This window comes from Microtus pennsylvanicus, chromosome X, assembly GCF_037038515.1.
Source record: "Microtus pennsylvanicus isolate mMicPen1 chromosome X, mMicPen1.hap1, whole genome shotgun sequence".
Classification (NCBI taxonomy): domain Eukaryota; kingdom Metazoa; phylum Chordata; class Mammalia; order Rodentia; family Cricetidae; genus Microtus; species Microtus pennsylvanicus.
The window spans coordinates 127,880,184-127,906,652 of NC_134601.1; the positions used below are offsets into that span (position 1 = coordinate 127,880,184).

Here is a 26,469-nt window from a genome sequence, read left to right on the forward strand (position 1 = left end):
TCACAATCATTTGTAACTCTGGTTCTAAGGAACTCAACGATCTCTTCTGACTTCTGTGAGCACTACACATGCACATAGTGCACAAATATTCATACAGGCAAAACATCAATACACATAAAAATAAGTAAGTTAAAACTAATTGTAGTGGCTATTTAAGGCTGGCATGTCAGATGACTTGATAGAAAAGTTGATGTGTTTTCAAGTCCCCTTCTGGGTGTGATTTGGCATGAAGAGCTGCTCTAGGACCCAGAAATATATTTGCTATTAAAAGAATCATTCATTGTCTTAGGTTGTTGCTAACCTAACTTACATTATGATTTTGCAAGTCTTTCTCTCCTTTTTTCTGGTGTTTGTGATTGAACCCAAAGCCTTTTGCTTATTAGCCAGGTACTCTACCACTGAGCTGCAGCCTGACTTCAAGTCTATTTAATTGTTTGGTTTGAAATCACCGCATACTCCCAGCTGGTCTCAAACTCTTTACCTTCTTGCCTCAGCTTTCTTAAATATGAGTTTTTTTGAGACAGGGTTTCTGGCATCTGCTTTATAGGCCAGGCTGGCTTCAGACTCAGAAGTCTGCCTGCTCTGCCTCCCAAATGCTGGAACTAAAGGCATATGCCCCCACTGCCTGGTCCTGCTTTTAAGCATGTACCACCCTTCTTAGGTTGTCTTTTCCCATTCAGAAGGTGTCTCCCTCTTCTTCCTGCTAAACTATCTGTGCTCTGTGCTGGTTAGGTTTTTTTTTCCCCTGAGACAGGGTTTCTCTGTAGTTTGGAGCCTGTCCTGGAACTAGCTCTGTAGACCAGGCTGGTCTCGAACTCACAGAGATCCGCCTGCCTCTGCCTCCCGAGTGCTGGGATTAAAGGCGTGCGCCACCACCGCCAGGCCTCTTAGGTTTTTGTTTTGTTTTGTCAGCTTGATACATACTAGAGTCATCTGATGATGGAGGAGTTAATTTCATTGGTTAATAAAGAAACTGCCTTGGCCCATTTGATAGGCCAGCCCTTAGGTGGGTGGAATAGACAGAACAGAATTCTGGGAAGAAGGGAAGTGGGTCAGATGCGATGAAGCTCCGACCCAAGATTGACATAGGCTAGAATCTTCCTGGTAAGTCACCACCTTGTGGTGCTCCACACATTAAGAGAAATGGGTTAATCAAGATGTGAGAATTAGCCAGTAAGAGGCTAGAGCTAATGGGCCAAGCAGTGTTTAAATGAATAGAACTTGTGTGTTGTTATTTTGGGACATAAGCTAGCCAGGTGGCCGGGAGCCAGGTGGCAGGAACACAGCCCACTGCTCCTTCTACAATCTGAGAAGAAGGATCTTCAATTAAGAAATTGTCTTCATCAGATTGGCCTGTAGGGGAGTCTTAGGGCATTTCCTTGATTAATGATTGATATATAAGCAAGCCATGAGCACAAGCCAGTAAGTAGCATTCCCTAGCCTCTGCTTCAGCAGCTGCCTCCAGGTTCCTGCCTTGAGTTCCACCCTGGCTTCCCTCAGTGATGTATTGTAAGTATAAGCTGAAATAAATCCTTTCCTGCCCCAAGTTGGCGTCGATCACTTATCACAATGCATATATTTTGTAAACTAGAATACTCCCCTCCCTACTCAGCTAGAGGAGAAGCTGGAACTTCCCAATGTTTCCCTCAATAAGTTGACTGTCATACCAGTGAGAAAAGTAATAAATACAGCCTCAAAGAAACATAGCTACTAAAACCAGGGGAATGGTGTCTTGCATTAATAACTAGTATTTATGTTGTATAGTGTATCTATCTATTTATAGATTTATTTTCTTAAATTATTATTTTATTTTATTACTTAAAAAAATACCAATCCAAATTCCCACTTCTTCCCAAGAAACCAGGCTTTATAAATTTATTTTATGCTCTATCTGCATGTACTACTTTATGCCAGAAGAGGGCAGCAGATCCCACTAGAGATGTGGTGAGCCACTATGTGGTTGCAGGGAATTGAATTCAGGACCTCTAGAAGAGCAGCCAGTGCTCCTAATGTCTGAGCCATCTCTCCAGCACTGGAGCATGGAATATTTAAAATATACAATTATACAAGATACTGTTCTGTTTTACATACATTCTTTTACACATTATCCTTACAGTTCCATGAGTTAAAAAAAAAGAGAGAAGGTCAGAAACTTAAGTAACCTAGACAGTATCACACAGACAGGAGGTACTAATGCTAAGACTGAAGTACAAGGCAACCTATATTGGGTCGACCTACTTCTATTGCTTTCAGTTCTTGGTACTGGGGAGGCACCAGTAATGAGATGGTTCAGTAGGTAGAGGAACTTGAACACAAGACTGATCACATGAATTTGACCCCTGGATCAAATTCAGGGTGGCAGGAGAGGACTGACTACTGAGAGCTGTCATGTGACCCCTACATGTATACTGTAGTATATGCACGCCTATACTCACACACTAAATAAACAAATAAATACAAATTAAGTAGTAGGAAGTAGACATTTACTCATTGACACTAAGGTAAGTCCCTGCAACATACCTTCTAAGTGACAGAAACCTTACCATGGTTTCCAAACTCTGCAAAATCTCTATCTTTTCTGTGTCTTCTCATTCATCATTATGGCTGGGGTAATATAGCAGCATCTCTTGGTTTTATTAATAGAAGTATCTATTTGGCTAAGGGAAATATAACATTTACCTATAGAATTATTCTTTTCCCTAGCTCCAAAAGAAAAGATGTAAAGTTGAAGATTGAGCTTTTGAAAAAAAAGGCACACACCTATAATCTCAGCACTTGGGAAGTAGAAGCAAAAGGATCAGGAGTGTAAGATCATAAGGTCATCTTAACTTACATAGAGAGTTTAGGCCCACCCTGAGACCCTGTTTCAAAAAAAAAGAAAGAAAAACCTAAACAGCAGAAAAAATTAAATGAAGGTGGAATAAATCACCTTGAGTTCTTGAAGCTGTTCTGGTTCATAAAGCTGGGTAGACACAGCCTGTGCAAGGAAGGTGTCAAGTTCATGGCGATGCAGGATTCGGCCACCAGGCCACTGAACCATGTATCTAGACACAAAAACATCATTATTTGATCACAATTGCCATTTATGTCACATACACTTATTAAGAACCTAAAATGGTGGCAAGCATTTTAGCTCACACCTGTAATCCTATTATTTAGGAGAAAAAGACAGAAGGCTAGAGTTCCAGGATAGCCTAGGCTTCATAGCAAGACACTATCAAAAACAACACCACCAAGGACTGGAGATGTAGCTCAGTAATAAAGAGCTTGCCTGGTATGCACAAGGCTCTGGAATCAATTCCCCAAACTATAAAACAAACACACAAACATGCACACACAAAAACCCCACAAACTTATCAGGAACCAAACTCTGGGCTAATTTATAATTACAATTATTTCAAATCTGAGTGGTAGAGGAGATAGGCATGAACAGCACTGAAAAACTCAGTAGGAGAAGAGTTTCAAGAGAATTGTCTAGTTATCGAGACACAAGCTAGGAATAGGATGCTCGAAGATCTTCTAGCAAAGTGTATTATGGAGGCATGATTTGGCAAGATGCTCCTGGCTTGATATTGCTGAATGATAGTGGGTAAAATTATAAAGTAGGCCACATCAGAGTCTCCAAATAAGATTATAAAATGCGCATTTTTTGTCCCCAAATTGTAGGAAGACATTTAAGGATTGTTAGTAGGAGAGTGATGATGACATGCATATCAGTGGAGAGGTGACTGAAGGGACTAAACAATGTATCAATGGAAATGAAGTTGTTTGAGGATGAAGCTAAGCACTATCAGTGTATAACTCCACAAGGTCTGGTCATAGGAATTTTTTGGCACAGTGCTAGGGATGGAATCCAGGACCACATGTATGTTAGGCAAATGCTTTGGTTACTTCCAACCTTTGGCCACAGACTTACGAACTCTGGCTTGTGAAGATAACTGGATGCCATGGCATCATTTTTAAAGCTAGGAACTGTAGGGCGGGGTGGTGGTGGTGCACACCTTTAATCCCAGTATTCAGGGTGCAGAGGCAGGTGGATTTCTGAGCTGGAGGCCAGGCCAGATTACAATGCAAGCTCCAGGACAGCCAGGGCTACATGGAGAAACCTGGTCTCGATAAAACCAAAGTAATAAATAAATAGGAAATCTACAAATTAGGTACCTATTCATGAGTGTTTAAATTGATTGTCCACAAACTGAATGTGTCTTATAGATACTGAGAATGTAGAGATAAAACAGACCTGCAAATATATCTGTATAATACGTACTTAGTTCCGTGAAGGCCCACATGACAATGAATAAGCGTAACTTCTAAAGTAGTGCAAGACTTTGGAAAGTTGCTTTAAAGCAAGGGGTGGCTGGAACAACACATGGGATGTATTCCTGGGGACTCTAGTCCAATTACTACAGCCACAATCTGGCATGGAATCTAGAAACCTCTCTGAGCTACTGTCCTATAGGGAAAAAAAAAAACAAATCAAAATGAACAAACAGTATAAACATCCTGACCAACAATATTTTTTCTTCAAGCTCACAATAGTATTCCTTTGAATTTTACAATGATTCTGGAGTGGCAGGAAAGACAACAAATCCTGTGACTTCGTTTAGCAACTCAGGATATGTAGGCGGGGACTCTACACCCCACAAACTTCCCTTTGCCTAGAGCACTTCCTACCCTCTTTCCTGCTCACGCTTTGTTCACTTGGGAAATTGTATTCATACTTTATAACCTATTTTATACTTTCTGATACTATATAATTTACGACATAATTCATAGCTTGTACCTTTCATAGTGTTCTTTTTACTAATACTTTTTTGTCTTGAAGGTTATTTTTATAATTTCTTGATTTAGCTTTATTTAAGCTTCTATTTTTAAGCCTTTTATTCTACTTTGTTGGCAAATGAAAAGAAAAAAGGAAGAAAAGGAACAACAAGTTCATTTATACTGGGAGATTTCAAATGTTACCATCAAGCTATGACATGAAAAGTATAAATAAAAGACATTTAAAATTACAGACTGTGTGATTAGCAGAATGAGGTTCAAGTGCTTTACTGATTTTCTAAAAGACAATTTATTTAACTGCCTATGTGAGTTACCAGGAGGTCTAGGGCCTTGTGTGCTCTTGATGATCTTGGTTTATAATTCTTCAATTATTATGAACGTTAGGTGCTTGGCATAGAGTGGGCATTCACAAACATTTATTGGAAGAATAATGTATCAACAGGTCATGCTAAAACAAATGACAAACAAAAAGCAAAACAATCAACAACAAATCCTTAACCAAAAGAAAGCATCCAAAGTAGAATTCTTTGAATTACATACATCTTGAATTTTAGAAAAGAAAAATGACCTGAAGGAGTCAAGTGTGAGAGAGGCGAGCTCATAGAAAGGGTGTGATCCTGCAGATTGTTCTCAGTGCCGACTAAATGCACCTGGAGAATCACAGAGGCATCCACAGAGGAAGAATTAACTTCCTCTATTAGAGATTAGAGCTTTTGCTTGGTTGACTCATACTGCAGTGCTAATCTCAAACCTCTCTCTAGCTTTAGTATAAAGTACAGCATCATAGGTGCTCAATAAATATTTGCTGGACAAATAAATCACTGTCAGCATAGGCTAACCTTCATTTTTGAATCACTGTTGCTATTCAACTAGTGTTGAATAAATTAAGAGATACAGTGTAGGGACTAATAAATCAATGGAGTGCAAGGATCAGAAACAGGAGAGCAGAAAATAATAATTATTATTTATTAAATTTACCAATATTTAAGGTTGTTCATCATGTGCTATTTTCCAAGCCTTATGATTCCACTGAAGATTTTCTCTGGCAAAACCATATCATGGAGGTTAGAGAGTTGGCTCAGTGGTAAAGAGCCCTTATTGCTCTTGTGGAGGACTTGGTTTGGTTCCCAGCACCCACATGGTGGCTAACAACCATCTGTACTTCCAGTTGCAAATGATTCAGTGCCTTCTTTTGACCTTTGTGGGCACTGCATGCATGTAGTGAACAGACATAAATGCAGGCAAAAATACTCATACACAGAAAATAAAATAAAAATAGATAAAATAAAAAATAAAGCCTATATCATGATTTTATTTCCCAAGGTACTTTTTTGTTTTCAGTGACAAGACAGCATCTTTACTATAATATAACTATACATAATGCACACAGGTATTATATATTCTACTATAGTTTATACAGTAAACTATAATTTATTCATTTATAGTAAATTCCTGTGATATTATAGACACATTGCTAGGACCTTCATTTGTATAGAATATAGTGACAAAGAATACATACTTTGGAAGCTCACATGCATGTAAAAGCACTCAGCATTAGTACATAGCACAGTTCTTTTTATTGATGAAACTTTTTTAAGATTCTAAATTCTCAAACATATATACAAAGATTTCTTACTAGCCTATTAATTTTATGTTTATTTGCCAAGTCAATAACATACTAACTTAAATAATTGATAGTCCTTTCTTTTACACCACTTCTACTTTTTGTTGAGACAGGGTTTCTCTGAGTATCCCTGGCTGTCCTAGATCTCAAACTGTAGATGGGACTAATCTCAAACTTGATTGGCCTGCCTGTGCCTCCCAGTTGCTGGGACTAAAGCTATGTGCCATCATTGCTGGCACATCACTTCTACTTTTAATTTTAAGTAACATGAACAAATTTGTTCTGATTCCAAACTTTCAAGTTCAGTCTGATTCAGAAATATGTAAAAAGTTGGGACCAACTGAGTTGGTAGAACACTGGAGAGAATGACATTATATATATATATATATATATATATATATATATATATATATATTCTCCTGGAACTCACTATGTAGACCAGGCTGGATCAAACTCATAGAGATCCGCCTGCCTCTACCTCCTGGGTGCTGGGATTAAAGGTGTGCACCACCACCACACAGCAAGAATGCCATCTTTATAATTAATTTTTATAGTCCACAAATTTTCCATCTACTTATGACTCTTCAGCTTTTTTCATGAACATTTAGCATAATAATTATTTGAAGTGCTGGAGGTTGAACCCAGGTCCTCGCATGCATACATTCTTTAATTGACCGGCCCCTCAATATAATGGTTTTAAGGTTGGTTCATGACATGGCCTCTTATAAGTAGTTTGACTTAATTGCTACATAATTTTTATTGATGGACATACCTCAGTACGTTTATCCACTTACCAGTTGACAGATTATTAGGTTCTTTGAGCTTTTTGGCTATTATGATTAATACTTCCATTAATAGTCAAGTCTTTCTGTGGGCATATCTTTTCAGTGCTCTTGGAGTGATAGCTAGGAGTGAAATGAATGAGTCATCTGATATATACATGTTTAATCTTTTGAGAAAATAATAAATTTGGGGCTGAAGAGATGGCTCAGTGGTTAAGAATGTTTGTGGCTCTTCCAGAGGACCCAAGTTCAGTTCCTAGCACCTACATCAGGTAGCTCACAACCACCTGTAACTCCAGCTCCAGGAGATGATGCCCTCTTCTGGCCTCCACCACAGGATCTGCAAACACATGACATGTACTCATACAGACAGACAAAGACACACACATACACACACTTTTGAAAAAAATTCTTAAGAGAATGGAAACCAGATGGAAATGTACCTCACTGGTAAAGCATTTCCTACTGTGTGCAAAGCCGTGTTTTTTAATTTGTTTCTCTGATTTGTTTTAAACAACAACCTTTCATTTAAAATAGAAAATGGCAAAGTAGCCTCCAAAGTTGTATGCCTCCTGTAGTTTTTCAACATTTTGAAATATTTGTTATGGTCTTTTAAATTATAAGCATTCTGACTGAACGAAGTAGGATCTATTATTATCACTTTTCTTCAACAAGCTGCTTGGAGTCCTCAGAGTACTAAAGCAAGAGACAGAAACAAAAAAACTATAAATATAGAAGGGAAAGTCAAGTTGTCCCTGTTTTCAAGGGTATGATTCATACTTGAAACATTCTAGAGAATCCATCAGATCTGATAAACAATTTTAGCAAAGTGACAGAATATGAAAATCAGCGTTTAAAAAATCAGATTTCCTATATACTGATGCAAAATTAACTTGTAGAGAAAAATATAAAACATAATTTAGCTTAAAATAACCTCAAAAACAAAACAAAACCACACCTAATAATGAATCTAACTGATCAGTGGTACACAAATTTCCTAATGCTGAGACCCATTAATTCATTTTCTCATATTGTGGTGACCCCAACCATGAGATTGTCTTCAGTGCTACTTCATAACTGTAATTTTGCTGTTATAAATCATAATGAAAATATGTGATATGCAGGATATCTAATATGCGATCCCCACAGGGGTCACGACTCATAGGTTGAGAACCACTGGAATAGATGAAAGGACCTTATGATGGTAATTATAACACCCCAAAGAAAGATGACAAAAAATGTCTTCCCTGTTCATGGATGACGTAATATTGTTCAGGTTACCATACTAATGAAATTCATCTACATATTCAATGCAATCCCCCATCAAAATACCAAAACTTTTTTACAGAATTAGAAAATAATCCTCAAAATCATATGGAAACAGAAATGACCTCAAATAGAAAAAGTACTTCTAATGTTATCATAACACCCAAATTCAAATTATACTACAGAGCCGTAGTTAATAACCAAAGCCATGGTATTGGCACAAAACAGGCATGTATAGCAAAGGGGTGGAACTAGAGAATCATATGCGTACTTCAAATTGTCAGAAGTTTGAAATCTTGGCGAGGTGATAAGAACATTACACTGGAAGCCAGAGTCATTTTAACACATGGTACTTAGAAAACTAAGTAACCCCATATAGAAGCATGAAACTGGCTCACTCTTATTCTATATAAAACTTTAATCAAGATGGACCAAAGGTCTTAACATAAAACTGAAACTTCTAAACGACATGTAGAAAACAGGAGAAACACTTCAAGATGCTGGCACAGGGGACAATTTTCTGAATAGGAAGCGGACAGCCCAGTGAAACAGCAGTACAGATGATAGGAACGCATCAAAGCAAAGGAGAGGAGACAATGTGCATGTTCACATTCCGAGCAACTATGTCCACAGGTCAAGTTCTGGAGTCAGTTTAGGTACCAACCAATGTGCTATTTATACAGTGTAGTAGGATTCAGCCTGGAAGAATAAAATTCTGTCATTGCAGGAAAATTGACGAACAGGAGGTTATAATATGAACTTGTTTGGGTCTGGTATTTACTTTATGGGTAAATTTTTTTTTTTTTGGATTTTTTGAGACAGGGTTTCTCTGTAGTTTTTGGTTCCTGTCCTGGAACTAGCTCTGTGGCCTTGAACTCACAGAGATCGGCCTTCCCCTGCCTCCCAAATGCTGGGATTAAAGGCGTGTGCCACCACCACCCAGCTTATGGGTAGATTTTAATTAGTACTTTGAGTCCTTGCTATATATTTGCTCAGAATTTACATTTCTTCTTGGATTAAATTATTTGTCAATTTTATCTCTCACTTAATTTGTTGGCTATTATTCCAATACTTTATCATTCTTAATTTTAGTTATTTGATACTTTCCTTTTTGTTTCTTGATCAACAGTTATTTTTTATTTTTTGTGTTTTTAGTCAGGGCAGGGGGATCACAGAGAGTATTGGGAATATGATCAAAATACAGTATGCATGAAAATAACAATGAGACCCCTTATGTAAATTAATATATCCTACTAAAATACCCGAACCAAATTGTGTAACATTTAACGTTATTCTTTTTGTATCCTTATTTCATTTATAGCTAATACAGACTTCCCGTTTCCTTCTTTCTGACTTTGGCTTTACAGTTCTAGGGAGATTCAGGACCTTACACATATCAGGTAATTGCATTAGTGTTGAATTCTACCCTTGCTCCAAGGCTTCTGATGGATGGATGGGTGGATGGCAGTTACCTACCAAGTTCAGGTTGCTCTCCTTCCTTAGCTGCCCACACAGCCAGGACTAGCAATGTGCTGAGTTTCAATTTTTTTTTTTTTTGGTTTTTCGAGACAGGGTTTCTCTGTAGCTATGGGCTCTGTCCTGGAACTAGCTCTTGTAGACCAGGCTGGTCTCAAACTCACAGAAATCTGCCTGCCTCTGCCTCCTGAGTGATGGGATCAAAGGCGTGAGCCACCACTGCCTGCTTTAAATTTTACTTTCTGTGTGAGTGTGTGCCACATGGGTGCAGCATAAGAACTCTAGCAGGGCCTGGTCTACAGAGCTAGTTCCAGGACAGGCTCCACAACCACAGAGAAACCCTGTCTCGAAAAACTAAAAAAAAAAAAACTCGAGCAGGGCAGGATCCTGGAAGAAGGAGCTGATGTACAGGCCACGGAGGAGTGCGGCTTATGGAATTGCTCATTGTGGTTTGTTCAGCCTGCTCTCTTAAAGCACCCAGGACAGGCAGCCCAAGGACGGTACCGCCCATAATAGGCTGGACCCTTCCCCCATCCATCATTAATTAAGAAAATGCCTTACAGCTGGATCTATGGAGGCACTGTTGTCAGTTGAAGTTCCCTCCTTTCAGATAACTCTGGCTTGAGGCAAGGTGACATAAAACTAGCCAGCACACCCCCATTAGGGCTTGCCCTACCCCCAGCAAAGCTCTCCTAACGGTTTTCCTAGAACTAGGGATGCTTTCCCAATATGATATGTACTGCTTCTGCTCTACAGGTGGCACCAAAGATAAGGCTACAGCGGTGTTGGCAGCTTACCCCTCCCACTGTGAAGACTCCTTCCAACATATGTGCTACTAGGAGACAATTAGAACCTCATTTATCATCAATTGGCGTCTCTTGGATTCGAGCAGAGGTTCTCAACCTGTGGGTCTCAAACCCTTCACAGGGGTTGCATATCAGATATCATGCAAATCACATATTTATATTACAGTTCATAACAGTGGCAAGATCACAGTTATGAAGTAGCAATGAAACTAGTTTTATGGCCGGACACCACCACATCATGAGGAACTGTATTCAAGGGTTGTAGCACTCGGAAGGTTGGGAAGCACCTGATTAGAGATTCCGCCCTGTTATGAGTGGGGTTGAGGTCAATAATCCTCTTGGGCACACTTACCTGGATACAGGGATGGGATTGATGACAAATGGCAGCCTTCCCTTTCCAGGGTAAAATAACAGCCCAAGAATAGGAGCTGGGAGAAGGGATCCCTGTCTTCTTGGCTATTCCTGCTTGAAATAGACCCGCTTTAATAGAGGTGAGGGTAAGGAAGTGATCTACAGACTATTGACGCCTTGAGCAGATTTCGACTTTCTTTCTTGTTGAAGCTACCTGTCTACTTCCGTTAGAAAAGCTACCGTCTATGTAGAATTCAGTACTAGTTCCTTCACCTTCACTAGTGTGCAGATTTACATATTTTAATTTCTTCAAGGAAAACAAGAATCACTTAACTTGACAACTAACTATTTCATATTACTAAGTTAATAGTATTTAAGTGGAGTAACTGAACTCTTCATTGTATCACAAAACAGTAACTCAACTTCCCTGCACATTATTTCCCTCTATTTTTATATATTTGATTAACTATGTAATAGTCTCTTCTCCCACATCTAGCAAGAAAATGTATATAAATGTAATTTATAGTATATCAGTAACTAGACTCATTGTCTCTATTTCATGCTCAACTATTCCTGTTATATAGCATTTCAATAATAACTTTACATATTTCAGTTGAACTGACACTCACCAGCATCAACTTTAAAATTAACATGTTTTAAGAACATAATGAAAATGCTAGTTTAAACAGTAAGCAACACTGGGCCCAATTAAAGTCCCACTGTTTTAAGAGAGTTTCTTGTACTGCTTTATGCTTCAATTAACACAACTTCCATTGGGCAAAGCCACAACCTGAAAGGCAGCAGTAGCAGGAATACCCTTTCTAGAGTACTGTTTGTAGATCTCACCCGTAGGACCAAGGTCATTGATGTCAGCTAGTTAGTCATCTGAACACATCAGTGAAGTCACAGGCCGAAGCTTTCACAATATGCCTCATGTCTGTAAGAGTTTGCTTGACTTCTTCTATTGTCCTTCTTCTATCCTTCCTGGCAGAAGCTGCTCACATCAAGAACACATGTCTAGTTATCCCCAAGTATTATCACACCGTGACTATGGGAAGAAATGGCTTCTGGGGCCGCCTACGGTGTTAATCACTTTTCCGATCAAGTAAAATGCAACTAATCCTTTGTTTCCATGAGGCTTCTCTAGAAGAAGACGCCCCTATGCCAGCCACTAAAATCTTCTTTTAGTAGAATCTATTTTTACAAATTTTTAAAAATGTTCTGAACTGGGCTGGAGAGATGGCTCCGTGGTTAAGAGCATTGCCTGCTCTTCCAAAGGTCCTGAGTTCAATTCCCAGCAACCACATGGTGGCTCACACCTATCTGTAATGAGGTTTGGTGCCCTCTTCTGGCCTGCAGACACACACACAGACAGAATATTGTATACATAATAAATAAATAAATAAATATTTAAAAAATGTTCTGAACTTGTAGTGTGTGTGTATGCACATGTGTGTGTGGTGCATGTGTGGAAGTCAGAGGGAGTCAGCTTGTGGGTGTCAGTTCTTTCTTTCCACCATGTGAGTCTTCAGTTTAAACAGAGGTTATCAAGTTTGCTGGCAGATGCCTTTAGCTGCTGAGCCATCTTGCTGGCCCTGCAGATTTCATGAAATAAATGTTTTTTTTCTATTTGTGGTATGTCATTAGGACATACAGAAGAAATATTTAGTGATGTTTTGTTTTCTAGTTTTCACTAGGTAAGTTGAAAACTTTCCTATTTACTTATGTGTATGCATGTTTTGCATGTATGTCTGTGTACCACATACATGTTTACTCCCTGTAGAGGTCAGAAGAGGGCTTTGGATCCCCTGGAACTGGAGTTACAGATGGTTGTGCACCATCATGTGAACTTTGGGCAATGGTTTAGATTTGGATAAACTTTTGCTAGAAAGGATATGGTATTAATGCATGCCTCTCCATATTCAACAAGGCTAGATTCTACCTCAAAACTCTGACAGGTTTTCAGTATCCCTTCTCAGTGATGACTATTACATATACAAAAGTATACCTTTTCTAAAACGGGCTTTCCTAAAAGATTCTTCTTCTAGCACTACGAAGAACTTTATGAACATATATTTCAGTCACAATTTTTCAGTATTACTATATTTCCATGGGAGGTATCTTTCAATTATAATTATATGAAGTAATTAAGAAGTACAGACTCCTGGTATTCAAGGAGGCTATAGTTCAATGTTCAGACAGAGTTTACTTCATATTGGTATATCACATTTAAGCTTAATCTTCATTTAAAGTTAATTTTTCAAAAATTTCAGTCAGGTTCTATATTAATTGTTCTAAGAATATTCCTTATTGTTTTAATTGTGTGTGTATGTGTATGTGTGTATACCTGCATGTGCATATGTGTGTGGGCAGAGAACAACTTGCAGGAGTTAATTCTCACCTCCTTACCTCCTACCATGTAGGTTCCAGGGAACAAGATCCACTCGTAAGGCTTGATCACATGGACTTTTATGAGCCATCTCACTAGTCCAAAACTGCACTGAACTCTTTTATCCTCTTAAAGAAACAGGAATTGCTAGTCAGAAAAATGGGGCTTTAAACCCTCTAAATATTGTGTCTTGCTATATCATTACTGTTAGTTGCTGCTGTCTCAGCTGGTTTCCTCATTTATGAGTCAATATATGTCAGACCTGCTATTTGGAACGATTATAAGGATTAGAAACATCATCCGCAATAAAGGCATGTGGTAGGAAACAGAATACTATCTGTTCTTGAGGATATAATAAACTTTGGGGTACTGATTAATACAAGGCAATTTGGCTTTCAGATACTGTCTCTTAATTTGAGCTTTTAAGGAATGCAGTCTTTCTAGTTTTCCCATTGAGTTTGCGACAGTGTGGTATCATTTGTCATTGCTATTACTAGGGTTGTCTGTAAGACTATCTGACTTGTTTACTGTGATAATTAATCTCAATTGTCAACTTGATGAAATCTAGAATCAAGATGGAAAGATTATCTTAATTAGGTAAATAGAGGTAGGAAGAACTACCCACTATGGGCGGCACTATTCCCTGAGCTGGGTCCTGTACTGTATAAAAAGGAGAAAGCTACAATGAGACAAAAAGTTAGTTCTTCGAGAAAAATCAACATAATAGACAAACCTTTATCCAAACTAACCAAAGGGAAGCAAGAGACTATCCAAATTAACAAAATCAGAAATGAAAAGGGGAATATAACAACAGACAGGGAGGAAATCTAGAGAATCATCAGGTCATAATTCCAAAACCTGTACTTCACAAAATTGGAAAACTTCAAGGAAATGAACAATTTTCTGGATAAATATCACTTACCAAAATTAAATCAAGACAAGATAAGCAAATTAAATAGACCAATAACTGCTAAAGAAATAGAAACAGTCATCAAAAGTCTCCCAACCAAAAAAGGGGGGCAGGTCCAGATCCAGGTGGTTTCAGTGCAGAATTCTACAAGATTTTTAAAGAAGAACTAATACCAAATTCATACCAATACTTCTCAAATTGTTCCCCACAATAGAAATAGAAGGAACATTGCCAAACTCTTCTTACAAGACTACAATTACCCTGATGCCCAAACCATACAAAGACATTACTAAGAAAGAATTACAGACCAATCTCACTCATGAACATTGATGCAAAACTACTCAGTAATATACTGGCAAACCACATCCAAGAACACATCAGAGAAATCATCCACCATAACCAAGTTGGCTTCATCCCAGAGATGCAAGAATGCTTCAACATACAAAAATCTGTCAATATAATTCACGATATAAACAAATTGAAAAAAAAAATGACATGATCATCTCATTAGATGCCGAAAAAGCCTTCAACAAAATATAACATCCCTTCATGACAAAGGTCTTAGAGACAGCAGGGATACAAGGAACATACTTAAACATAATTAAGGCAATATACAGCAAGCCAACAGTCAAATGAAATGGAGAGAAACTCCCAGTGATTCCCCTGAAAGCAGGAAAAAGACAAGGTTGTCCACTCTCTCCATATCTATTCAATATAGTTCTTGAGGTCCTAGCAAGAGCAATAAGACAACAAAAGGAGATCAAGGGAATACAAATCGGAAAAGAAGTCAAACTCTCACTATTTGCTAATGATATGATAGTTTACATAAGCGACCCCAAAAATTCTACCAAGGAACTTCTACAACTCATAAACAGTAATGTAGCAGGATATAAGATTAAATCAAAAAGATCAGTAGCCCTCTGTATACAGATGATAAAAGGACTGGGAAAGAAATCAGAGAAACAACACCCTTCACAATAGCCACAAATAGCATAAAATATCTTGGAATAATTCTAACCAAACAAGTGGAAGACTTGTATGACAAGAACTTTAAATCCTTGAAGAAAGAAATTGAAGAAGACACCAGAAAATGGAAAGATTTCCCATGCTCTTGAGTAGGCAGAATTAACATAGTAAAAATGGCAATCTTACCAAAAGCAATCTACAGATTCAATGCAATGCCCATCAAAATTCCAGCAAAATTCTTTACAGACCTCAAAACAACAATACACAACTTCATATGGAAAAGCAAGAAACCTAGGATAGCCAAAACAATCCTGCACAATAAAAGAACTTCTGGAGGCATCACAATCCCTGACTTCAAACTCTACCACAGAGCTACAGTACTGAAAACAGCCTGGTATTGGTATAAAAACAGACAGGAAGATGAATGGAACCGAACAGAAGACCCGGATATCAGTCCTCACACCTACATGCACCTGATTTTGACAAAGAAGCAAAAAAAGTATCAAATGGAAAAAAGAAATCATGTTCAACAAATAGTGCTGGCATAATTGGATATAAACATGTAGAAGAATGAAAATAGATCCATATCTGTTGCTGTGCACAAAATTAAAGTCCAAATGGATCAAAGACCTCAACATAAAGCCAGCTACACTGAACCTCAGAGAAGAGAAAGTGGGAAATAACACGTTGGCACAGAAGACCACAGCAGCACAGACACTGAGAGAAACAATAAATGGGACCTCCTGAAACTGAGAAGCTTCTGTAAAGCACAGGACACAGTACATGAGACAAAAAGGCAACCTATAGAATGGGAAAAGGTCTTTACTAACCCTACATCGGACAGAGGGCTGATCTCCAAAATATACAAAGAACTCAAGAAATTAGTCATCAAAAGAACAAATAATCCAATTTAAAAAATGGGGTACAGACCTAAACAGAGAACTCTCAACAGAGGAATCTAAAATGGCTGAAAGACACTTAAGGAAATGCTCATCATCCTTAGCCATCAGATAAATGTAAATCAAAACAACTCTGAGATTCCATCTTACATTTATAAGAATGGCCAAGATCAAAAACACTGATAACAATTTATGCTGGAGAGGTTGTGGGGAAAGGGAACACTCCTGCATTGCTGGTGGGAGTGCAAACTGGTACAACCCCTTTGGATATCAGTATGGCGATTTCTCAGAAAATTAAGAAACAACCTTCCTCAAGACCCAGTAATACCACTTTTGGGTATATACCCAAAGGCTACTCAATTGTACCACAAGGGCATATGTTCAGCTATGTTCATAGAAGCATTGTTTGTCATAGCCAGAAACTGAAAACAACCTAAATGCCCCTCGACCGTAGAATGGATAAGGAAAATGTGGTTCATTTACACAATGGAGTACTACACAGCAGACAATGACATCTTGAAATTTGCAGGTAAATAGATGAATCTAGAAAACATCTTATTGAGTGAGGTAACCCAGACCCAGAAAGACAAATATCATAAGTACTCACTCATAAGTGGCTGTTATATATTAAGCAAAGAAAACCAGCTTACAAATCACAATCCCAGAGAACCTGGACAACAATGAGGACCCTAAGAGAGACATACATGAATCTCATCTACAGGGGAAGTAGAAAAAGCAAGATCTCCTGAGTAAATTGGGAGCATGGGGACCATGTGGGAGGGTTGAAGGGAAGGCAACTGAGAACATATGTAGCTCAATAGAAACAATTTTTATAAAAAGCTGGCAAGGAACAAGATAAGCTTAGCCTGGGCATTCATAAGAAAAAAAGGGAGAAAGCTAGGTGAGCATCAGCCTTGTGTTGCTGTTTCTAGACAATGGGTTCAATGTGACTATCTGCTTCAAGCTCTGGTGATTTTGAACTCCCTACCATGGATGGACTGTATGTTTGAACTGTAAATTAAAATGAACTCTTTCTACTTTAACATGCTTTCTTTCATCCGAGTATTTCCACACAGCTAATTGGAGAAGAAATGACCTTTCCCTTGCTATTTGGTACTCCGTGATCTGTCGCGCCCTAGAAAATCAGCTGACTGATTTTCAGAAATGTGCTTAAAAATAAACAGTCCAGCAGGAGGCAGAGGGTTCTCTTCCCAAGTTCATAGGCTTCATTCAAATATCTGAACACAGTCTTTGTTTTAGACGCTGTAGCTCCTGGGCACATAAACAACACAACCAATGAATGGGAAAAGAAGCTATTACTATACCTTAGAACAAAGATAAAATGGGCTGGGCTGACTCCTAGGATAAAGGCATTTGACACCAAACTTCATAGTTCCATCCACAGGACACACAGATGAAAGGAGAGAACTCACTTCTACAAGCTGTCCTGACCTCTACATGTGAGTTGTGGCAGATGAATACCCCAGATACGTGTATACACACACATAATAAAACAAATAAATGTAACTAAAGGAAACAAAATGTTCACTTCCAGAGTTAATATGGGACAATTTTTAATGATTAATTTATTTTTATTTTATATGTATTGCATTGGTGTTTTTGCCTTTATGTATGTCTGTGCAAGGGTATTGGATCCCCTGGAAATGGAGTTACAGACAGTTGTGAGCTGCCATGTGGGTTCTGGGAATTGAACCTGGGTCCTTCGGAAGAGCAGTCAGTGCTCTTAACTGCTGAGTTATCGCTCTAGCCTTTTATATGGGACAATGTTACCTGTGGCCCAGGAACATGTTAGTGATGAGAAAGATTAAATCTGTACATATTATTCTTTTTAGAAAAAAATCTCGTAGGTCACCAATATGATTTTCAAGGTAGTTAGACAACCAATACATTATATTGAGCATCTATTATATGAGTGACCTTGTTTGCATCATTTAAATGCTCAAATGGCTCTGAGAAGAATAATTATGCCCACTTACAGTAAAAAAAAAAAAACAAAACAAAACAAATGTTCAGAAAGGCTAAAGTGAATTATCCAAGTCAAAGGCTGAGAATGGTGGCCCATAATTGTAATCCCAGTTATGGGATTAGCCAGGTTGAAGGCTAACCTGGGCTATACAGTAAAACTCTGTATCCAAAACCAAAATAGGCCAGAAGGATTTCTCAGCCAATAAAGGTGCTTACTGTGCAACCCGGGCAGCCTTAGTTCAATACTGGAACATATGTAAAGGTGGAAGAAGAAAATGAACTCTATGAAGTTGTTCTCTGACTTCTACATGCACACTGGGGCAAGTGCATCTCCTAACATATCATGCATGTACATGCACAATGATAAATAAAAACATAATTCAAACTAAGACCTTCCCAGTTTCAAAGTTCAGTGTTCTATAAGTTATAGAAACTAGAATATTACCTACCTGCTACAAAAAATACTTTCAGTGCATCAGCAAATAATTAGAAAGCAGAATAGGAAATAAAATAACATCCCTAATTACAATAATATATCAAGTACTTAGGAATTAAACTGTAGATATCTCTAGAAAAATTAATCCTATGGAGACATGAAGAGACCTGGATAAATAGGAGAGGTAAACTATGATCTTTGGATACTAACATTTAACATTATAAAGATATCAATGTCACTAAATTAATCAATCCAATGTCAAATTAAACTGCAATAATATTTTATACAAATTAAATTAATTACATAATATATATTTAAAAAAATTAAGAACTGTAAAACTGAAAGAACTAATGCAGAGTAACTTATCTTACCTAATATTAAAGAAAATTATAAAAATTATAAACCCTTAATAACTAACCCAATGTACTATTGATGAAAAATGAACTAGCCAATGGAACAAAACAGAATCAATGGATAGACTGGTGTGTGCCTGTCTATCTATGTGGGTCTGTACTCCGTGTGCACATGTGTCTAGAGAAAGGAGGTTGAGTTAGGCTAGCAAATAAATGCAGAAAGAAATTATCATTCAATATATAGAAATGAGAATGTAGCTTAGTATGTAAAGAAAAGAAAGTTAAGTTCCATTTTTCTGCAAACCTAAGATAAATATCCACTACATTGAAAACTTTACCTGAAAAGTGTTACATAAAAATATCTTTATGATGCAGGGATGGGAAGAATTTATTAAATAAGATATCAAACTCTATGTGAAGTTACTGGGTTTGAAAAACCAAAATATGTGCTTCTCAGTAAGGAGAAAAACATATTAATATCTGCACTTTACTTAGTAATCTATCAAAAAGGATAAATAAAAACTAGAGATGAACAGGTGAATAGCTTATGGATAAAATATCTATACTAAGATATTAATAGTAGATTACAGGTAGTGGTCATATTGATGTACATTATTCTATTTTTTCTGTATATAGAAAATTATAATAATGAAAAGTTTAGAAAAATGAACTAATTCTATTTGATAAAGGATACTGTATATAAAATTTGAACAAATTGTGACTGGAAAAGATATTTGAAATAAAAACACATGCATACGAATACAAATATATAAAAAGATTTCTGCTATGTATCTCACAAGGCACCTGTGCAATCAGCAAAAAAAGAAAAGTAATCTAACAGAGTTTGCAAAATAAATAGATGTGAACATTCCAGAGAAGAAAGCTCAAGTGGGTGCTAGAGAGATGGCTCAGCAATTAAGAGCACGTGCTGTTCTTGCAGAGGACCTGGGTTCAGTCCCCAGCATCCATACCAGGTGGCTCACAACCACCTATAACTCTAATTCCAGGGGATCTGATACCCTCTAGCTTCCATGAGCATCTTCACACACATGAAACAATGCATACTTTCAGGCAAACACACATACACATAAAATAGAAATAAATGCTAGAATCTTATATTTAAGTTTTGGTTGTTTGTTTTTAGACAGGGTCTCTCCATGTAGTCCTAGCTGTCCTGAAGCTCACTATATAGACCAGGCTGGCCTTGAACTCAGGGATCCACCTGCCTCTGGCTTCAAAGTGCTGGGACTAAAGGCATGCACCACCACACCTGACATAGCAAAAAGTTTTTATAAGGGGCTGGAGTGATGACTCAGCAGTTAAGAGCACTGGCTGCTCTTCTAGTGGACTGAATTTCAATTCCTAGCACCAGTATGGCAGCTCACAACCATCTGCCACTCCAGTTCTAGGGGATCCAATGCCTTCTTTGGCCTCCAAAGGCACCAGACATGCATGTGGTACACAACACAAGCATGTAGTCAAAACACCAATAGATATAGAATTAAGTAATTAAAAAGTTGACAGTTAAAAACACCAGGAACCTCAAATTGCTAATAGGCACAAAAACAGAAAAACAGGCATACTGTGTAGTTTAAGGGTTAGAACAACTGCTTTGCATTTAATCTTTGGCATCAAAGGAAAAACAAAATCAAAGGTCATCTTCATCGGTGAAAAACAAATGACAAGATAGTGCATGAAATCTGCTGAATTTTGATTATATGACAATTATTACTGGAAATACGAAGAAATAGAAAAACTTAAGTGTTATTCTAAGTAGTGAATTAGTATAGCTACAATCTTCAGCAATTTGGCAATATTTAGTGAAAACTTTACAGGTACATTTTATAGTAGTGGTTCTCGACCTGTGGGTCAGGATCCTTTGGACAAATATCTATCTCCAAAAATATTTACATCACAATTCATAATAGTAGCAAAATTACAGTTGTGAAGTAGCAACTAAAATAATTTTATGATTGGGATCACCACAACATGAGAAATGGCACGAAAGGGTCACAGCATTAGGAAAGCTGAGAACCACTGTTTTATAGGATCCAGAAGTTCTATTCTGGATCCTCCAGATATACTGATAAAGGAACACTATAATAAACCTCTCATGAAAGTGTTTCCTGGGAGTTATACAGAGAGCTCAATGATTTCATTCCCCATTACCCACATGGCGGCTCACAATCATCTCTAACTCCATTCTCAAGACTCTGACAGCTTCTTCTGACCTCTGCGGGAACTGCATGCATGTGGTGGACAGACATACATGCAAGCAAATGCCTGTATGCACAAAATCAAAAAATACAATTTTTCAAAAGTATTTGAACTCATGGAATGCACTCCCAAAGAACTTTGAAGAATCATCCATCAGTTAATCACTAAAATACTGTGAACATAGTATTAATATTTATGCATACATGAATGTGGGCAGATTAAAAAAATAACACTGAATGGATATAGGCATGACGATCTATGCTTATAGTCCAATCCCCCAGGAGGCTGAGTAGAGAGGATGGCTTGAGCACAGGAGTTCAGACAAGCTTAGTAACACAAGAGTCTACTCGGACTGGCTGGTTTTATGTCAACTTGACACAAGCTAGAGTCATCAGAGAGGAAGGAGCCTCAGTTGAGGAAATGCTTCCGCGAGATCCAATTGTAAGGCATTTTCTCAATTAGTGACCAATGGGGGTGGGCCCAGTCCATGGTGGGTGGTGCCATCCCTGGCCTTGTAGTCCTGGGTTCTATAAGAAAGCAGGCTGAACAATTCAAGGGAAGCAAGACAGTAAGCAGTGCCCCTGCATGGCCTCTGCATCTGCTCCTGCCTCCAGGATCTCATCTGTTTGAGTTCTTGTCCTGACTTCCTTCAACATGGAAGTATAACCAGATAAACCCCTTCCTTCCCAAGGTAGGTGCTTTAGTCTTGGTTTTCATCACAACAACAGTAACCCTAACTAAGACACTATTAGAATAAACCAATGTAAAAATTAAGATTCAAAGAAAGAAAGAAAGAAATGGAAGAAACAGAATCCTAAAGTTGGAAAGAGAAATACCACATTTTCTCTAATATACTATATTACCTGGTAATGTTTTATATGTGTGTATTTAGGTGGAAGTGGGTCCTAGAAGGGAGAAAAGGGCTCTAAGTGGAAGAGGATAGTACAATACATGTGAAATGAAAATGGCAAAGGGGATATAGAGGAGGGTTAACTAGGGAGGAAGAAAAGAGATGCAAGAGAGGAGGGGTGGGGGAGAAGATCAGCCACAGCAAAGGATGCATGAAAAAGAAGGAATCTTGGTAATAAGTTAGCTAATCAAAAAATTAAACAACGAATGAGGACTCTTGGCAACAAAAACTAAAGTAAAATCAACAAACGGGGCTGGAGAGATGGTTAGGTGATTTAGGAGCAATTGCTGTTTTTCCAGAGGACCTGGGGTTTGACTCCCAGCACCCGTCACAGTATCTGTCACTCCTGTTCTGGGGGATGCAAAGCCTCTCCTAGCCTCTGGGGGCACTGCATGGACATGGTGTACAAGCATAGCTGCAGGCAAACACTCGTCCACATGAAATAAAAAGAAATGAATCTACAAAAAATGAAATAAAATGAAGTCATGCATGTACTAATGGTGACATGAGATCATAAACTGAGACTATCCATATCCATATAATATCCATTCTTAAGGTTTCTGAAGGCTAAGTCAAGCATAAAACAAAAATCTCTTCACCTCGAAATGCTATAAAAAAAAAAGTCACATAAAGAAGATGTCTTACCGGAGTACACAACACATGAGCAGCAGGTGTGTGGGAACATTGGCTGGATTGAGCATACTGGGCGTGTCTGACTTCATACAGGCCAGGAAAGCCCGCATCCTCCTGTTCTTGTCCTCAACTGCTTTGCCTAACCAGAGCTTCTTGAGGTTTGGGCAAGTCCATTCCCGAAATGTGAGTGCAGACACCAGCTCAGGGGTTTGAGGTGATTTCCCTTTATAGGCGGACCATTCCTTAAGAATCACAGGAGGAACTGAAAAATGGAAAGTAAGGAAAAACAGGCTCTAGAGAATCTGGACATTACTGTAGCTGGCTACAGCTGGCAGGGTCTATTGCACTTCAATAGCTTTACATATTTGTCACTGTAATTGTTATTGTTAGAACTATAAATACTAGGAGCCATATGTATTTGTTAGACAGTTGATATATATGTATATGTGTGTGTACATATATATATATATATATATATATATATATAACTTATACCTAATTATCACATTAATTCTCATGAAAATCCAGGAAGTGAACTGTCATGACAACATTTTTTTGTAGAGCATAGTGTTTACTTTGCAAAAGAAAAATCAAAATCCCATGCCACATAGTTTTTGAAATCCTTTGAAACTCATTTTTAAGCAAATGTAGCAGAATAGACAAAGAAACCTATCTAAGGTAGAAGATTGCTGGATATTTCCAAAGATTTTAAATTCTCAAAACCAAAACCAAATCTCTCAAATTTTAGAAACTTTGGGGGATTAGCAGACATTGGGGGCCAGCCTGGGCAACAGAAGTTGTCTCCAAAACCCAAATCCCTAAGACCTTCAAATCCAACATAAATTAGATTTACCAGGGTGAAAGAAAGCAGAGCATAAAATCATGGCTTCTAGTACATCTCAGATTCCTGCTCTATGATCGCAGTTATTTGAGATGTGCAGCATCCACTTCATAACCTAAATGAGGCATTTCCTTTCGGTTTTAACATTATTGAGAGTTTTTTTAATCATGAATGCATGTCACATTCTGTCCAAATGCTTTCTCTGTATCCACTGATAGAAACATATATCAATATGTTCTTGTCCTCAACTGCTTTGCCTAACCAGAGCTTCTTGAGGTTTGGGCAAGTCCATTCCCGAAATGTGAGTGCAGACACCAGCTCAGGGGTTTGAGGTGATTTTCCCTTTATTGATATATGATTTAGTCAATGAATATATATATATATATATAGTTGAATTCTACTAATTTTTTGTCTCTTTGTTTTTCTAAGACAGCATACTATGTAGGCTCGGGCTGGCCTTGAACTCTCTATACACATGATATAGGCTAATTCTAAGAATTTTTCATATCTATACCATCAATCTGTTTGAGTTGCCATGGAAAAAAAAGCACCATAGGCAGAGGTAGTAGTGTACACCTTTAATCCCAGCACATGGAAGCAGAGACAGGTGGATCTCTGTGAGTTCAAGTCCATTCTGGTCTACAATATGAGTTCCAGGTCAGCCAGAGCTGCACAGTGAGACCCTGTCTCAAAAAGTCATAGACTAGCTTAGATGGCTTATAAAGAGCTGTATCTATTTCACAAAGTTCTAGAAACATGAAAGTCTTAGACCCAAGTGTGGAAAGATGCATCTGGTGAGGGTCTACTTTCTAGTTTACAGATAGCTATCTTCCTATATTTCCACAGGGCAGAAAGAAAGGCAGCTCTCCAGGGTTCCTTTAAAAAAGACGCAAGGCCTATTCATGTCTGTTGTCTTATAACTAACATACTGATGGGTCAGGATTTCAACACATGAATGTGATAGGCTGTGAAAACAGAAACATTCAGTCTACAGCACATACTCACTGTTCTAGGATGTGCTCATAATAATGTCATTATTATATATTAGAGAGTAAATCTAGCACTTTAGCTGTGCTACTGTCTGTTTTGTTTGTCTCTGCTCTGCTTTATGGTTATCCCCTTCCTATGAATTACCTGGATTAATTGTACAAACCAATTTTGATTTATCTATAATAGTTGTTTAGAGTGTTATTTCTGTGTATCTTCTTTGTTTGTTTGTTTTGAGATGAGGTCTTACTATGTAGACCAAGCTGTCCTCGAACTCAGAGATCCACCTGTCTCTGCCTCGCAAATGCTGGAATTAAAGGTGTGCACCATCATTCCTGGCTATCTCTGTCCATCTTCTTCTTGGACAGGTGCTAGAAGTTGAACCTACAACATCAGACATACTAGGCACATGGTCAACCATGAAGCAACATCCCCAGCTGCATTATCTATATAATTTAATATTGATCATATTCATTAAAAATATGTACAAAGAGAAAACAGGGATGTAGCTCTGTGGTAGAGTGCATGCTTGGCATCCATGAGGCCCTGGGTTGACTCATTAGCACTAAGACTAAATAAGGAAATAAATAAATCATACTTGTAGATATTGGTATTTTACCAGTACAAATGAAGAAAAGTTGCTTTGTCCTCCACCAGCTATAATTGTCTAAAATATATTCTCTTCAATTTTTTTACTCATTTTAGTGTGTGTTTGGGGGGGTATATTCATGCTATAGCCTGCACATGGAAGTGTTTTTCTTCTTCCACCACGTGGGTTCTGGGAATCAAACTCGGGTTGTCATTGGCAGCAGGACTTTAGCTGCTGAGCCACACCTGTGTCCCTAAATAGCTTCTGTACACACATTGAAACAGTGCTAGAATTGTTGTTCCAGTGCAACACAACTTAGAAACTCCAAGGATGTCTGTTATACATATCAATTATTTTGACTATTTTTCTTCTTTTCTGATGTTCCAAGATTCATTTTTTTTTTACCATTCTGCTTGTGAGAAAAATTAACCTAGTTCTTCACTACTAAAGGATCTTATTTGATAAATAACTGTGTTGTTGTGGTAGTTTGAATGAGAATGAGGACTCATATATTTGAATGCTTAGTTCCTAGTTAGCGGAACTTGGGGAGTTAGTAGCTTGGGAAGAATTAGGAGGTGTGGCCTCGTTGGAGAAGGTGTGGCCCTGGGGGTGGGCTTTGAGGTTTCAAAAGACTCTTGCCATTCTGGTGGGATCTCACTCTGCCTCTTGTCTGTGGATAAAGATGTAAACTCTTCTTTGCTCCTGCCACCATGCCTTTGCTCAACCATCACCATCATAAAACTCTAACTCCTATTAAACCATTTGTTTAGAAGTTACCTTGGTCATGGTGTTTTATCACAGCCATAGAAAAGTAATGAAGATAGCTGCTTATTCTCTTCTTCAGTACTAGAAATGTTCGAATATTTCCTTCTGAATTCTAAGGCTTCTCATCAAAGGTCACTTGTTATCTATAATTATTCTTTGCTTGGAAACTATCACATAAAGGAATTGACTTTATTATGGGATTTTTTGTACAAATGTCATTCTAATTTTCTCTGAGTCTGATTATACAAATATTAGATCTTTTGTTGTAGTCCTACAGGTCTTGATTTTTTCAGATCATTTTCTATTATCCTAACTGCATAACTTGTATTTTTCTATCTTCAGGTTACCTGATTCTCCTTACTGTTGTGCCTACTCCACCACTGAACTATTCTTGAGCAGTTTTGTTTTGTTGTTGTGTTTGTTCATGGAAAAGTGTTCTCACGTAGCTCAGGATAGCTCAAATTTACTATATAACCTAGAGGATGATCCTGAATTCCTGAT

The 26,469-nt window shown here is 37.9% G+C and overlaps 1 protein-coding gene across 2 annotated transcripts in view; it reads right to left on the reverse strand.

Annotated features, from left to right (window-relative positions):
• Window positions 1-26,469, reverse strand: part of Fam120c (family with sequence similarity 120 member C) — a 124,983-nt gene that overhangs the window by 18,634 nt on the left and 79,880 nt on the right. For both annotated transcript variants that reach the window (XM_075958833.1, XM_075958829.1), the window contains exons 10-11: window positions 22,799-23,048; window positions 2,930-3,044 (exon numbers count right to left, since the gene is read on the reverse strand). In XM_075958833.1, coding sequence (XP_075814948.1) covers window positions 2,930-3,044; window positions 22,799-23,048 — 365 coding nt within the window. The remainder of the gene's footprint in view (window positions 1-2,929; window positions 3,045-22,798; window positions 23,049-26,469) is intronic.